The sequence below is a fragment of the Chiloscyllium punctatum genome, chromosome 44 (assembly GCF_047496795.1).
Source record: "Chiloscyllium punctatum isolate Juve2018m chromosome 44, sChiPun1.3, whole genome shotgun sequence".
In the NCBI taxonomy this organism is placed as follows: Eukaryota; Metazoa; Chordata; class Chondrichthyes; order Orectolobiformes; family Hemiscylliidae; genus Chiloscyllium; species Chiloscyllium punctatum.
This window is the reverse complement of record NC_092782.1, coordinates 52573395-52589587: the sequence shown is the minus strand read 5'-3', so window position 1 is coordinate 52589587 and position 16193 is coordinate 52573395. Positions and strand designations below refer to the sequence as shown.

The 16193-nt window shown below is 44.5% G+C and overlaps 1 protein-coding gene across 4 annotated transcripts in view; it reads right to left on the bottom strand.

The window, feature by feature from the left end:
- Positions 1 to 15896, bottom strand: part of il15ra (interleukin 15 receptor subunit alpha) — a 95124-nt gene extending 79228 nt beyond the window's left edge. For all 4 annotated transcript variants that reach the window (XM_072562934.1, XM_072562935.1, XM_072562936.1 and 1 more), the window contains exon 1: positions 15303 to 15896. In XM_072562934.1, coding sequence (XP_072419035.1) covers positions 15303 to 15366 — 64 coding nt within the window. In that variant the 5' untranslated portion in view covers positions 15367 to 15896. The remainder of the gene's footprint in view (positions 1 to 15302) is intronic.
- Between the last annotated feature and the right edge of the window lie 297 nt (positions 15897 to 16193).

The window sequence follows — 16193 nt, the reverse complement described above, 5'->3', positions numbered from 1 at the left end:
TAAATAAGGTCACCCCTCAGCCTCCGATGCTCCAGGGAAAACAGCCCCAGCCTATTCAATCTCTCCCTGTAGCTCAAATCCTCCAACCTTGGCAACATCCTTGCAAATCTTTTCTGAATCCTTTCAAGTTTCACAACATCTTTCCGACAACAGGGAGACCAGGATTGAAAAGTATTCCAAAAGTGGCCTTACTAATGTCCTGTACAGCCACACCATGACCTGCCAATTCCTACACACTATGCACTGACCAATAAAGGCAAGCATACCAAATGCCTTCTTCACTATCCTATCTATCTACGACTCCACTTTCAAGGAACTATGAACCTGCACTCCAAGGTCTCTTTGTTCAGCAATACTCCGTAGGACCATACCATTAAGTGTATAAGCCCGCCCTGGTTTGCCTTACCTAAATGCAGCACCTTGCACTTAATTAAATTAAACTCCATCTGTCACTTTTCCACCCATTTGTCCTGTTGTCCTCTGAAGTAATCTTCTTCACCATTTACCGTCTAATTTTGATGTCATCTGTAAGCTTACTAACCATACCTCCCATACTCACACCAAAGTCATTTACATAAAGATTCAAAAGCAGTGGACCCAGCATTGATCCTTATGGTACACTACTGCTGACACATCTGCAGTCCAGAAAGCAACCCTTCACCACCACCTCTATGGACAATCCCAATAAGGAGATCACCCCTTTCTTATTTCTTAGTAACACACACCTAACTTCGCTGGATGTACTTGCCAGAACATTCTCCCTGTGTCTGTGCGGATTTCCTCTGGGTGCTCCATTTTCCACCCACAGTCCAAAGATTTGCAAATTGGCTGTGCTCAGGCAAAAGTTGTTCATAGTGTTCAGGGATGTGCAGGCTAGGTGGATTATCCATGGGAAAGGTAGGGTTACAGAGATACAGTAGGGGGGGGTGGGGGGGTGGGTTAGGGTATGATACTCTTTAATGTGGGCGGCACGGTGGCACAGTGGTTAGCATTGCTGCCTCACAGCGCCAGAAACCTGGGTTCAATTCCCACCTCAGGCGACTGACTGTGTGGAGTTTGCACATTCTCCCCGTGTCTGCGTGGGTTTCCTCTGGATGCTCCGGTTTCCTCCCACAGTCCAAAGATGTGCAGGTCAGGTGAACTGGCCATGCTAAGTTGCCCGTAGTGTTAGGTGCAGGGGTATATGTAGGGGAATGGGTCTAGATGGGTGCGCTTCGGCGGGTCGGTGTGGACTTGTTGGGCCGAAGGGTCTGTTTCCACACTGTAAGTAATCTAATCCACCCTAAGTACAGCATTAATGTTATCTCTAACCAAAAACACCCTCTTTCTCCTCTCTTTCCTTCTTATAGTTGCCAGTCCTGCCCATTCCTGAGCCACATCTCTGAAATAGCTTTTTATCCCAGTCCCATGTCCCCAACCATGCCCTGAATTCATCTGCCTTACCTGTCAGGCCTCTTGCATTTATATAAATACAGTTCAATGTATTCCTGATGAAGGGCTTTTGCCCAAAACGTCGATTTTCCTGCTCCTCGGATGCTGCCTGAACTGCTGTGCTTTTCCAGCACCACTAATCCAGAATCTGGTTTCCAGCATCTGCAGTCATTATTTTTACCTCGTTTAACTGATCAATCCTACCTTGTTCTCTGCCTTTCTCCTGCCTGCCTTGGCTGTTGGACTTGCTCCTTTTCTCAACTGTACCAGCCTCAGACTTATATCTTTTCTCACTATCTCTTTGGGGTCCCCATCCTCCCCAACCCTCCTTGCTAGTTTAAAGCCCCCTGAGTAGAACAAATCTTCCCATCAGTATATTCGTCCTCTTCCAATTCAGGGGCAATCTATCCTTCTTAAACAAGTCACCAAAGGAAAAGGTCAATTTTTACATGGAAGAATGATGATAACAACATGTCACTGTTGACAATTTCCTTAAAGTTATACTGAAAGTGAAGCTTGAAGTTGGCTTATCTCAGGTGTCACTCTGTCCATGTATTAGACTTTTAGTTCTGCAATTGTCAACACCCAAGGATTCAACCTGAATTTCTTCTTTTCTTTATTGAGTGAACTGAAACCACCAGGAAGTTAACAAACTGAGCAAAACAGCATTTTAAATTATTTAAAACAGCAGCTTCTAAAACTGCACAGCTGCATTCTACAATTTTGGAATGGAGTGAGCCTGTCTGTCGTTAACTACTCTCCTAATTTAGATGAGTGTGAATGACTCATCTCTTGTATTGTTGACATAATCGCAAGGCAGCACCTATATGTTCAACTGGGTGTGTACCAAGCCATGAGACACAATCACTTTGGACAATGGACCCTGGCTGGGAAAGAAATTCCTCCAGCCACAATCTGATCATTTTAATCTTGACCCACTCCAATTTGCTTATCGGACCAGATGCCAGACTCCTTGCCCTTTACTCCTCCCTCGAATATCTTGACACCAAGAACTCCTACATAAGAATCCTACTCATTGACTACAGTTCAGTCTTCAACACTATTATCCCCTCGAGATTGATTAGTGATCTCAGACTAAGCCTCATTCTCTGCAACTGTTTCCTCGTTTTCCTGACTCACAATGAAGATTGGGGATAAAATTTCATCCTCACTAATACTCAACACTGGAGCCCCTCAGCAGTACATACTCAGCCCCCTACAGTACTCACAGTACACCTACGACTGTGTTGCCAAATACCAGAATAATGCCATTTATAAGTTCACTGATGACACCATCATAGTCAGTTGAATCTCAGATGGCGACGAAACAGACTACAGACAGGAGGTGGAAGACCTGGAAAAATGATGCACTGAGAACAACTTAGCACTCAATGCCGGTAAAACCAAGGAACTCATTATTTTTCGATGGGATGTTACTCACGCCCCTCTACACATTAACAGCACGGAGGTAGAATGAGTGGAGAGTGTCAAGCTCCTGGGAATGGTCATCCACGACAAGCTTTCTTGGACTCTTCATGTGGATGCACTGGTTACAAAGGCCCAACAACGTCTCTACTTCCTCAGGCAGTTGAGGAAATTTGGCACGATGGTGAATACCCTTACCAACATTTATAGGTGCGCCATTGAGAGTATTCTGTCTGGATGTAACACTACCTGGTATGGCAACTGTACCATTCAAGATTGGAGACGGTTACAGAGAGTGGTGAACTCGGCCCGGACAATCACAAAGGCCAACCTCCCATCTTTAGAATCCATCTACCAGGCCCGCTGTCAAGGAAAGGCCGCCAGCATTCTTAAAGATCCATCCCACCCTGGCAAATGTTTTTCTACAACCTCTACCATCGGGGAGGAGGTACAGAAGCCTGAACACATGCACCAGCCAGTCACGCAACAGTTTGTATCCTACTGTTGTTAGAATACTGAATGGACTCACAAACTCTTAACATTCACCTGTACCTGTGTTTTTGATTTTGCCACTGTTTACCTATTATTTACCATCTATGCTACTTAACTCTGTGATCTGCCTATATTGTTCGCAAGACAAAGCTTTTCACTGTGCCTCGGTACACGTGACAATAAATTCATTCAATTATTGAGTCATCAAGTGCAACTCAGAAAGAGGCCCTTTGACCCAATAAAACCATGCCAGTCATCATGTCCCTCTCTACTGCAGTCCCATTTCTCAGCACCTGGCCTCTTGCCTTGTTACACTATGGTCCTTCAAGTATTCATTTAAATACTCCTTAAATGTTGTGATAGTTCCAACCTCCTTTCATCTAGAGGCTTTCAGACACCCACCATCCTCTGCATAAAAACAAAATCCCCTCTAAACTGCTTGCTCCTTACCTCAAATCTGTGACTCCTGGTTAGTGAACCCTCTATAATGGGAATTTCATTTCACCCCATCTCTCTATGCCCCTCAGAAGTTTGGAGAACTTAGTCAGGTCCACGCCTGGCCTCTTTCACAAACTGAAGTCAACTAGCTCATGGCTATTGTTGGGGAACAGGTTAAATCAAACCAGCAGCTCCTAACTCCAGGAAAGCTAGAAATTATTTACCATGAATTTGAATTGTTCTCGATGCAGATTCCAGAAAGATCATTGAACACAATCTAAAACCATCCAGGCCAATCCATCAACAGAATCTGTACACTGCTGACATAACCTGTTCTCCCACCCTGCAGCTTACTTCTGTCAGTTTGTCTTCTGCCAGTGTGTGAGTGAATGTGCACCTGAAACAGCCCGAATCAAAATCAGAAATACGTTTGCAGCTAGCATACTCCCATTCTTGATCCTACTTAACCTCACTGCAGCTTTCAAAATTATCCACCGAGAGATCCTTCTACACTGTTCACAATTTAAGGGGGAGTGAGGCCTGCTGAATATACAAGTTCATGCTAGGATACCTTATAATGGACAAAACTGAAATGACAGAGTTGTTTCCAGACACGTGGTTTTAGCTTGCAACACATTTGTTGAGCTCATCATGCAAAAACAGTCATAGAGTCATAGAGATGTACAGCACGGAAACAGACCCTTCGGTCCAACCCGTCCATGCCAACCAGATATCCCAATCCAATCTAGTCCCACCTGCCAGCACTCGGCCCATACCCTTCCAAACCCTTCATATTCATATACCCATCCAGATGCCTTTTAAATGTTGCAATTGTACTAACCTCCACCACTTCCTCTGGCAGCTCATTCCATACTTGCACCAGCCCTTGCATGAAAATGTTGCCCTTTAGGTCTCTTTTATATCTTTCTCCTCTCCCCTCTGGTTCTGGACTTCCCCACCCCAGGGAAAATACTTTGTCTATTTATCCTATCCATTCCCCTCATGATTGTATTAACCTCTATAATATCACCCCTCAGCTTCCAACACTCCAGGTAAAGCAGCCTTAGCCTATTCAATCTCTCCCTATAGCTCAAATCCTCCAACCCTGGCAACATCCTTGTAAATCTTTTCTGAACCTTTCAAGTTTCACAACATCCTTTCAATAGGAAGGAGATCAGAATTGCATGCAGTTATTTTGATCTTTTGTAATTGTTTAATTTTTAACATGCAATTAAACCAAATTTTTGTAGGTTATACATGGCTTGGCAATGTTTTGCTTCCACTGCAACAATAAGGAAGATACAGAATAGTTTGTGTTGTGCCACAACTGATAACATCATGGCAGTTCTGTCACAGCCAAAAGCCATACTCCAGTCTCAGCATATATTATAGATGCACAGTGGCTCAGTGGTTGGCACTGCTGCCTCACAGCTGGCTCTGGGTTCAATTTCAGCCTCAGGGCAACTTTGTGGACTTTTGCACATTCTCCCTGTGTCTGTGTGGGTTTCTCCGCTTTCCTCCCACAGTCCAAAGACATGTGACTTAGCTGGATTGGCCATGCTAAATTATGCATATCATCCAGGGATGTGCAGGCCAGGTGGGTTAGCCATGGGAATTATAGGGATAGGGTTGGACTGGGCGGGATGTTCTTCAGAGGATCAGTGTGGACTCAATGGGTTGAATGGCCTGCTTCCACACTGTAGGGATTTTATGATAAAGACATCCATCCATGGCTAAAAGTCAAAAGTGGGTGTAATCACTCTTATTGCTCACCAACTCCCTTCACAGAAGACGAAAGAATGTTCTCTAGGACTATGAATCTGTTGTCCCAGATGTGCGTGAGGTAGATTCCAAGAATGCAGACTAGATTAGATTAGATTCCTTACAGTATGGAAACAGTTCTTTAGCCCAACAAGTCCACACTTACCTTCCGAACAGTAATCCATCCAGACCCAATATTTACCCCTGACTAATGCACCTAACACTACGGGCAATTGAGCATGGCCAATTCACCTAACCTGCACATCTTTGGACTGTGGGAGGAAATTGGAGCACCCGGAGGAAACCCACGCAGGCACGGGGAGAACGAGCAAACTCCACACAGACAGGTGCCCAAAGGTGGAATCAAACCTGGGTCTCTGGCGCTGTGAGGCAGCAGTGCTAACCACTGAGCCACCGTGCTGCCCTGCTACAAAAGCATGGCTTACCAATATTCAATTAATAACTGAGTGAGATGTTAGAATCAAAAAGAAAGAATTTGCATTTGTATCACTTTCACAGCATCAGGATTTGCATTCTTCGGCCAATTAGGTACAGTCAGTTCTGCTGTTCCGATCAGTAGTTCCGTTCTCATGCAATCCCGCATTATAAGAAAATCTCATAATAGCAGCACCATTTAAAATTAATGGGGCCAGAATTGTGCTATAACCATTACACACTTTAAAAGTTCGTGCTATAGAAACAATATCAATCTTGTTGTACCAAATTTGCATTAACAAAACGTGCATGATAGCAGAACAACCTGTACTTTCTGTAATATAGACACCATTATAATAGAAGAAACACAGCAGCCAATTTACATAAAGCAAGATCCCACAACATACGGCAACATACTATGACTAAATTAGAGTGGTGCTGGAAAAGCACAGCAGGTCAGGTAGCATCTGAGGAGCAGGAAAATCGACGTTTCAGGCAAAAGCCATAACATACTATGACTAGATCATCTATTTTAATGATATCGGTTGAAGGATAAATAGTGGCCAGACCCTGATCTCTTCAAATATTCGTAATGGGACCTTTTATGTCCACATGAGCTAGCCTTAACTTAACACCTCATCCAGCACCTCCAACAATGCAGTACTCACTCAGCACTATGCCGGAATGTCAGCCGAGATTTTCGTACTCATGATCTCTCAGGTAGCACTCCAGACTCCGACCTCCTAAGTTAGAGGCTGGAATGCTACCCACTTAATAAAAGCAGGGACCAAATACCATGGTGGCGGAATGACAAGGGTTACAGAGATTCTGGTCTGTAAGTAAGATAAGGACACAGGTTTCAACACAAATGTAAACGAAAAGAAGCTGGGGTTCAGCTTGAGTCTCAAATAGAGGACACTTATGGAAAGCTGATGAAACGCTTCTTGTATATTGTATTAGATAATGAGCAGTGTATCAAGTGACATCTTCCAATTTGCACGTTAGACTTGTTTAGAAACGAACAGCAGTTGTCAGCTATTTGACACCTCGAGTCTGCTTAACTGTACTGTATCCATGACTGATCTTCTACCTTATTACACTTCTTTTTCTTGACCTATCCCCATCTCTCTTGATTTTGTTTAAGTCTTTTTAAGGAAATAAAGGAAACATATATTTATTTATTTCAGGCTGCATGCAGACATTTTCCAACACCAGCCATAAAGGTTTTGAAACCATTCACCAAAATTAACAAGAGAAAAAGACAAAAGCAATTCTAAAACCAAATCAAGATTAGGAAGGACGTGATTGTAGTCAAATTTTAGTTCTCCCATTATTCCTCACCTGAAGTAGGGTCCGATGCTCTTGATTGGATGTAGTGTTGGCTGGGGTGAGATGTTCTCTTATCAAGGAACTAAGGGAGAGATATTCATTGGAAAAGCTCAGCAGATCTGGCAGCATCTGTGGAGAGAAATCAGAGTTAACGTTTCAGGTCACAAAACATTAACTCTAATTTCTCTCCAGGTGCTGTCAGACCTGCTGAGCTTTTCCAGCAATTTCTGTTTTTGTCTCGGATTTACAGTGTGCGTAGTTCTTTCGGTTTTTACTGAGAGATAGTCATCGTTCTTTGAAATATGCTAGTTAGTGAGACTGTTTTGTTGAGCTGCTCTATATAGATCAATGATCAATGGAGTTGTGACCAATATTTAATGCATAACCAAACATATCATCTGACTATTATCACATTTCTTGTCGACGGGAGGCTGTGCACAACTTGCCTGCCAGATTTCCTATAATGACCACATTTCAAAAATTTGCTTTACTGGCTGTAAAATACAAAGTATGGAGGTTGTGAAAGATGATATACCAGTGTAATCATTCTCTCTACCTTTCTTTGTGAACTGGCATTGATTCTCTGTCCAATGGGATTGCATGTTGAAGTGAAGAATCTAGAATTTCTGACAAAACTCTAGCCCCTGAATATGGAGACAATCTCTTGTATCGGCAGTAACCACAGTGTTTTAGAAAGGGAAGAATATAACTACTGAAAACATCTCTGGCTGCTGTCCGACCACACTGACAGACACAACTTATGATAATTTGAAGATCATGAGAAACACTAACCACACAACCACCAAAGGCGTCATGAGGCATTTCAGATGTACATTCCCACATTATGACCTGAGGAATGATCCCAAAGCAAAGTCACAAACTGCCAAAGAGCAGAGAAGTATTTTGTTATCGCAGTTTGTAAAATTAATACAATGTTACTGTCTCACAAGTGGATCGCAAGCACACAAGAAACCATTATATCAACTGTCCTGAATTGTAGCAATCAATCATCTCTTAAATATTTCCAGGGCTTCTTTTCCCCCTTACTATTTCATCTGAATGTTTATTTACATGTACACACCCTGTGTGAAGAATTTCTGCATATTAGTCATAAAATGATATGCAAGTTGCAACCAAATAAAAATTATTACAATTGGCGTTGCTGATTGCGGAGATGGTATTATTGCTACACTGATGTCTGGAGACCCTGGTAATATTCTAGGGACCTGGGTTCAAATCCTGCCACAGCAGATGGTGGAATTTGAATTCAATAAATATTTGGAATTAGGAGTCTAATGATGACCATGAAACTATTGTCAATTATAGAACATAGAACATAGTAAAATACAGCGCAGTACAGGCCCTTCGGCCCTCGATGTTGCACTGACCGAAGCCTACCTAAGCTACACTAGCCCAATAACCTCCATATGCTTGTCCAATGCCCGCTTAAATGACCATAAAGAGGGAGAGTCCACCACTGATACTGGCAGGGCATTCCATGAACTCACAACCCGCTAAGTAAAACATCTACCCCTAACATCTGTCCTATACCTACCACCCCTTAATTTAAAGCTGTGTCCCCTCGTAACAGCTGACTCCATACGCGGGAAAAGGTTCTCACTGTCAACCCTATCTAAACCCCTAATCATCTTGTACACCTCTATCAAATCTCCCCTGAACCTTCTTTTCTCCAATGAGAAAAGCCCCAAGTGCCTCAGCCTTTCCTCATACGATCTTCCTACCATACCAGGCAACATCCTGGTAAACCTCCTCTGCACTCGTTCCAATGCCTCCACATCCTTCCTATAGTATGCCGACCAAAACTGCACACAATACTCCAGATAAGGCTGCACCAGAGTCTTATACAACTGCAACATGACCTCAGGACTCCGGAACTCAATTCCTCTACCAATAAAGCCCAGTACACCATATGCCTTCTTCACAGCACTATTTACCTGGGTGGCAACTTTCAAAGATCTGTGTACATGGACACCAAGATCCCTCTGCTCATCCACACTACCAAGTAGTCTACCATTAGCCCAGTAATCCATCTTCTTGTTACTCCTACCAAAGTGAATGACTTCACACTTAGCTACATTGAATTCCATTTGCCACCTGACTGCCCAGCTCTGCAACTTATCTATATCGCGCTGTAACCTGCCACATCCTTCTTCGCTGTCCACAACTCCACCGACTTTCGTGTCATCCGCAAACTTGCTCACCCAGCCTTCAAGCCCCTCCTCCAGGTCATTTATAAAAATGACAAACAGCAATGGTCCCAAAACAGATCCTTGTGGAACTGCTAGTAACTGCGCTCCAAGATGAACCTATACCATCAACTACTACCCTCTGTCTCCTTCCAGCCAGCCAATTCCTAATCTGAACCTCTAATGCACCCTCAATGCCATACCTCCGTAGTTTTTGCATTAACCTGCCATGGGGTACCTTATCGAACGCCTTGCTAAAATCCATATACACCACATCTACTGCTTTACCCTCGACCACTTCCTTGGTCACCTTCTCAAAGAATTCAATAAGGATTGTGAGGCACGACCTGCCCTTCACAAAACCATGCTGACTATCCTTGATCACATTATTCCTATCCAGATGTTCATAAATCCTATCCCTTACAATTCTCTCTAAGACTTTGCCCACAACAGAAGTGAGGCTCACTGGCCTATAGTTACTCGGGCTATCCCTGCTCCCCTTCTTGAACAAGGGGACCACATTTGCTATCCTCCAGTCTTCTGGCACTATTCCCGTAGACAACGACGACATAAAAATCAAGGCCAATGGCTCCGCTATCTCTTCCCTAGCTTCCCAGAGGATCCTAGGATAAATGCCATCAGGCCCAGGGGACTTATTTATTTTCATCCTTTCCAGTATTCCCCAGACCTCTTCCCTACGTACCTCAAGGCCATCCATTCTAATCACTTGTGACTCAATATTCACATCAGCAACAGTGTCCTGTTCCTGAGTGAATACTGACAAAAAGTATTGATTTAGTGTCTCACCAATCTCCTCCGCCTCCACACACAACTTCCCACTATTATCCTTGACTGGACCGATACCTACCCTAGTCATCCTTTTATTCCTGACATACCTATAGAAAGCCTTTGGGTTTTCCCTAATCCTACCAACTAAGGACTTTTTATGTCCCCTTCTCGCTGCTCTTAGCTCTCTCTTTAGATCCTTCCTGGCTACCTTATAACTCTCAATCGCCCCAACTGAACCTTCACGCCTCATCTTTACATAGGCCGCCCTCTTCCCTTTCACAAGGGATTCCAATTCCCTATTAAACCATGGCTCCCTCACAAGACCCTTTACTCCCTGCCTGACTGGTACATACTTATCAAGGACACCCATTAGCTGTTCCTTGAACAATCTCCACATATCATTTGTGTTCTTCCCTTGAAGCCTATTTTTCCAATCCACGCATCCTAAGTCATGCCTCACCGCATCATAATTTCCCTGCCCCCAGCTATAACTGTTGCCCTGCAGTGCACACTTATCCCTCTCCATCACTAGAGTAAAAGTCACCGAGTTGTGGTCACTGACCCCGAAGTGCTCACCTACCTCCAAGTCTAACACCTGGCCTGGTTCATTACCTAGAACCAAATCCAGTATAGCCTCACCTCTTATTGGCCTGTCTACATATTGTGTCAGGAAACCCTCCTGCACACATTGGACAAACATCGACCCATCTAACGAACTCGAGCTATAGCTTTCCCAGTCAATATCTGGGAAGTTAAAGTCCCCCATAATAACCACCCTGCTACTTTCACTCTTCTCCTGAATCATCCTTGCAATACTTTCCTCTACTTCTCTCGGACTATTAGGAGGCCTGTAGAAAACTCCTAACAGGGTGACCTCACCTTTCATATTTCTAACCTCTGCCCACACTACCTCAGATGGCAAGTCTTCCTCCATCACCCTTTCTACTGCTGTAATACTATCCTTGACAAGCAATGCCACACCTCCCCCTCTTTTACCCCCATCTCTGACCCTACTAAAACATTTAAACCCTGGAACCTGCAATAGCCATTCCTGTCCCTGTTCTACCCACGTCTCTGTAATGGCCACAACATCGAAGTCCCAGGTACCAACCCATGCTGCAAGCTCACCTACCTTATTTCTTATACTTCTGGCATTGAAGTATACACACTTCAAGCCACCTTCCTGTTTACAGGCACCCTCCTTCGAGATTGATGCCATGTTCCTAACCTCCCTACACTCAAGGTCCTGTACCCTAAAGCTACAGTCCATGTTCCCATGCCCCTGCAGAGTTAGTTTGAACCCTCCCAAAGAGCACTAGCAAACCTCCCCCCAAGGATACTGGTGCCCCTCAGGTTCAGGTGTAGACCATCCTGTTTATAGAGGTCCCACCTTCCCCAGAAAGAACCCCAGTTGTCCAGAAACCAGAATCCCTCCCTCCTGCACCATCCCTGTAGCCACGCATTTAACTCTTCTCTCTCCCTATTCCTCGACTCTCTATCACGTGGCACGGGTAACAAACCAGAGACAATGACTCTGTTCGTTCTAGCTCTGAGCTTCCAACCTAGCTCCCTGAAAGCCTGTCTAACATCCTCACCCCTCTTCCTACCTATGTCATTGGTGCCAACGTGGACCACGATCTGGGGCTGCACCCCCTCCCCCTTGAGGACCCGGAAAACACAATCAGAGACATCACGTACCCTTGCACCCGGGAGGCAACATACCAATCGTGAGTCTCTGTCACCCCCGCAAAACCGCCTATCGGTGCCCCTCACTATTGAGTCCCCAATAACTATCGCTCTACCTTTCTCCACCCTTCCCTTCTGAGCAACGGGGACAGGCTCCATGCCAGAGGCCTGAACCTCGTTGCTTACCCCTGGTAAGTCGCCCCCCCCCCCCCCACCCACAAGTATCCAAAACGGTATACTTGTTCTTGAGGGGAATGACCGCAGGGAGTCCCTGCACTGGCTGCTTCCTCCCACTCCCCCTCACTGTCACCCATCTCTCTATAACTTTCGGAGTAACTACTTCCCTAAAGCTCTGATCTATGACCACCTCTGGCTCCCGAATGATCCGCAGTTCATCCAACTCCAGCTCCAGTTCCCTAACACAGTCTTGGAGGAGCCTGTGCGCTTTTATAAGAAAAAAAACCTTCCCAGGTAAGCTAGCGCGAGACCAGCTTCCGGGTCCGCTAGGCACTTAAAAAAAACTTTAAATTTTAGCCGTTAAAAAAACAATAACTGGACTATACCGTGACTTTTAAAAAAAATTGTCGAGAAAATCTCACCTGTCCTTTAGGGAAGGAAACTGACATCCCTGACCTGGTCTGGACTACGTGTGACTCCACACCCACAGTAATGTGGTTGACACTTAACTGCTTTCTGGGTAACATGACACCCACATCTCGTGAATGAATACAAAAAGCTCTACTTCGCTATATTTCACAGTTTAATTTTCAGTAATATTGTAAGTTAATTTTCACCATGTTCTTACCAGTCTCACATAGTTCTATAAGATAATCTCAGGTTCTCCCTTCTTTGAATGAATTGTCTATTTTCATACCAAAGTCAGAACTTTGGCAATAGACAATGACATCATTGGTTCTATATTAAATTCATTTGAATAGCTCCACTGTTTCTTTGCAGCCAGAATAAAATGCATCATTCAAGGAACAGTCTGAATAGAGCTCTGTACAAATTAATCATTACCTCGAATTACTTTACAGAAAACATTACCACTGGCACGTTTCAATAGACAATAGACAATAGATGCAGGAGTAGGCCATTCTGCCCTTCGAGCCTGCACCGCCATTCAATATGATCATGGCTGATCATTCCTAATCAGTATCCTGTTCCAGCCTTATCTCCATACCCCTTGACTCCACTATATTTAAGAGCTCTATCCAATTCTTTCTTAAATGAATCCAGAGACTGGGCCTCCACTGCCCTCTGGGGCAGAGCATTCCACACAGCCACCACTCTCTGGGTGAAGTAGTTTCTCCTCATCTCTGTCCTAAATGGTCTACCCCGTATTTTTAAGTTTCCTTTGAGGTGACTTGGAAACCTATCCCTGTTGAACAGGAACTGGCACTAACTGCTGGAAAGCCATTCTAAGCTTTGAGAGTGTACCTGCACCACAGAGATTGCAGTGATGCAAGAAGGCAACACAACGTCTCCCTCTCAAAAGCAACCACAGATGGGCATTAACTGTGACTGTGACTGTCACTGGTATGTTACAAAGTGCAGGACTGTGTACTGAGGGATGCACTAAAGCTTGGGGCAGCTGCTACCAAGGGACAAACCACCATCTAAGGTCTTTCTGCGGGTCGGCTATGTTTTGAGATGCCCTAATGGTTTTAATGGGAATAACAAGTAGTTTCCTTTCATGTTTAGAAAATATCTGCTCTATTACAATTGAATTGAAAGACTATTGAGGAATGTCAAAATTCCTCTGTATTTTCTGCAAGTGCAGACAGAACTGTTTTGTGCTTGATGCATTTACTTACAGATAATTTATGAATAAAGTGTTTATTTAAAATAAAACAATTTGTGATTAAAACACCCCCAAGAACAGTAAATTCAGAGTTTTTGAATCCACAACATTGGTGCACCTTGGAGACCGAGGTATCAGAATGCTGAGTCCTTCCTTCCGAACTGTAAGTCAAGTATTTGTGACTGCCTGCAACTCACCTCCTGACTCCCTAGTGCCTGTCCACCGTCTACAAGGCACAAGTCAGGAGTCTGATGGAATAGACCTCAATTTCCTGAGTGAGTGAAGCTTCAACAATGCACATGAAGCTTGACACAATCCAGGACAATGCAGTCCTGATTGGCGCCACATTCACAAATGTTCACTCCCTCCACCACCGATGCTCAGTAGCACCAGTGTGCGCTCTCTACAAGATGCACTGCACAAATTCACCAGAGCTCCTTAGACAGCACCTTCCAAACCTACTCCCACTTCTACCGAGAAGGACAAAGGCAGCAGATACATGGGAACACCAGAAAGTTCCCCTCTAAGCCACTCACCAACCCTGACTTGGGACTATATCACTGTTCCTTCAGAGTTGCTGGTTCAAAACTCCCTTCCATACACTGGTGTGCATGCATTGAATGTGAAGAAAAATATTTTCACCCAGAGGTTGGTCAGAATCTGAAAGTCACTTCCTGTAAGGGTGTAGAGATAGAAAGCCTTATTAGATTGGAGAAGTATTTAGATGTGCACTTGCAATATCTATAACTCTAGACTGCAGCAGTTCAAGGCAGTTGCTCACCACCATATTCTCAAGGGCAAGTAAGCACAGGCAATAAACGCTGGCACAGCCGGCACTGCCCTCATCCCAAAAATAAATGTTTAAGGATCCTCCCCTTCACATCAAGCCTTCCAAAAACATGTTGGTCCTAAATTTGCTCCCTGCCTTTATTGCATTGACCTCTGTCAGTTACACCGTGCCAGAGAGAATAATTCCAAACACTCCCTCGGATCTGGTCATGCTTATCCTAGACTAATTTCCCAGGCAGAGTTGCACTTACAAACAAAAATAACTGTGTGAGTCTGTGGGAAGAAAGGAACCCCACTGTACTGAATATTTTGTTGATAAATGAGCAACGACGACAGCTAACCCGAGGTGGTACATGCGAGTCCAAGTTTAGAAATTCCCAAATACGGTACAGAGGCAGGGGAAGGACTTCCATTTATAAAGCGCCACCGGTATCATAGGTACATAGGAAGATAGTGTAGGAAAACGATCAATCCACATTGTGTCACACTGAACAGGCCATAATCTGGGCGAGTGCATCTCTGTGGGTAAGGTTAAAAAAATCACACTATTTCGGATTATAGTACTTCCAAATAAACCTGTTGGATTATAACCTGGTGTTGTGTGATTTTTTTTAACATTGTCCACCCCTGTCCAACACCGGCGTCTCCAAGTCCTGAGGATAACAGTAGCGTTGCTCTGTACAGATAGCATTTCATTGCATTTACAATGTGCTTACCTTTAAAAGCAAAGGTTGCCTGAAACATTGACCAGAGCAGAAACAGCTGTTTAATCCGAGCCATGTGGGAGGGTGGTCGACAACAGCAGCTCAGAATCTTCTTCCAATCCCAGGTCGCAGTCCTTCCATCCTCGGGGTCCCTCGCTTCGTCCCCCCCCCCCTTTTAAACAGATCTTTTTAAAGGAGATTTTCAGATGATCATTACCCAGGGCCGTCCCCGCCAGTCTTACACTGCGAAGGCAGATCATGGACATTGTGTAACTTTCGCTTTCACTTTATATTATCTGTCTTTAAAATCACACCCTCTCCCCTTTAACCCCTGCAGCGTGAAATTCCTAGAAACCCATGAAAAATCGGGTTTTCCAATCCTGAAACCAGGGGGTGGGCAGCTGGAACAGACTCAGGAGCACAGGGCATGGACAGGAGGTTTGCCCCTCCCAGTGATAATGAGTTAAAACGGTTCGGTGGAATGCAGTACTGGGAAATGAACAAGGGCGTTCGGTTTCACCTCAATTCACCCGTACGCCACAGTGGACAACAGAATAAAGGACAAACATGTGCACACCAAACCGGATTTACTGGACTTTCCCCGTTCAGTTTCCTTATGAACAAGGCTCTCAGAAACTTGGGAAATTCCCTGCTGCAGGGCTCATTTCACCTCCAACCTTCCTGTTAGCAGGAACATTCTGCTGACTTCGCCCCCCCCCCCAATCTCACTGAAGCTCACTTCCTGGCGCTCAGCCCTTAGCCTCCTGCTATTGTGCAGAGCTGAGTGTTGGGGACAAGGTTGTGATTTGGCTGGTCTCTGTGTCTAGGTGAAAACAATGACTGCAGATGCTGGAAACCAGATTCTAGATTAGAGTGGTGCTGGAAAAGCACAGCAAGTCAAGC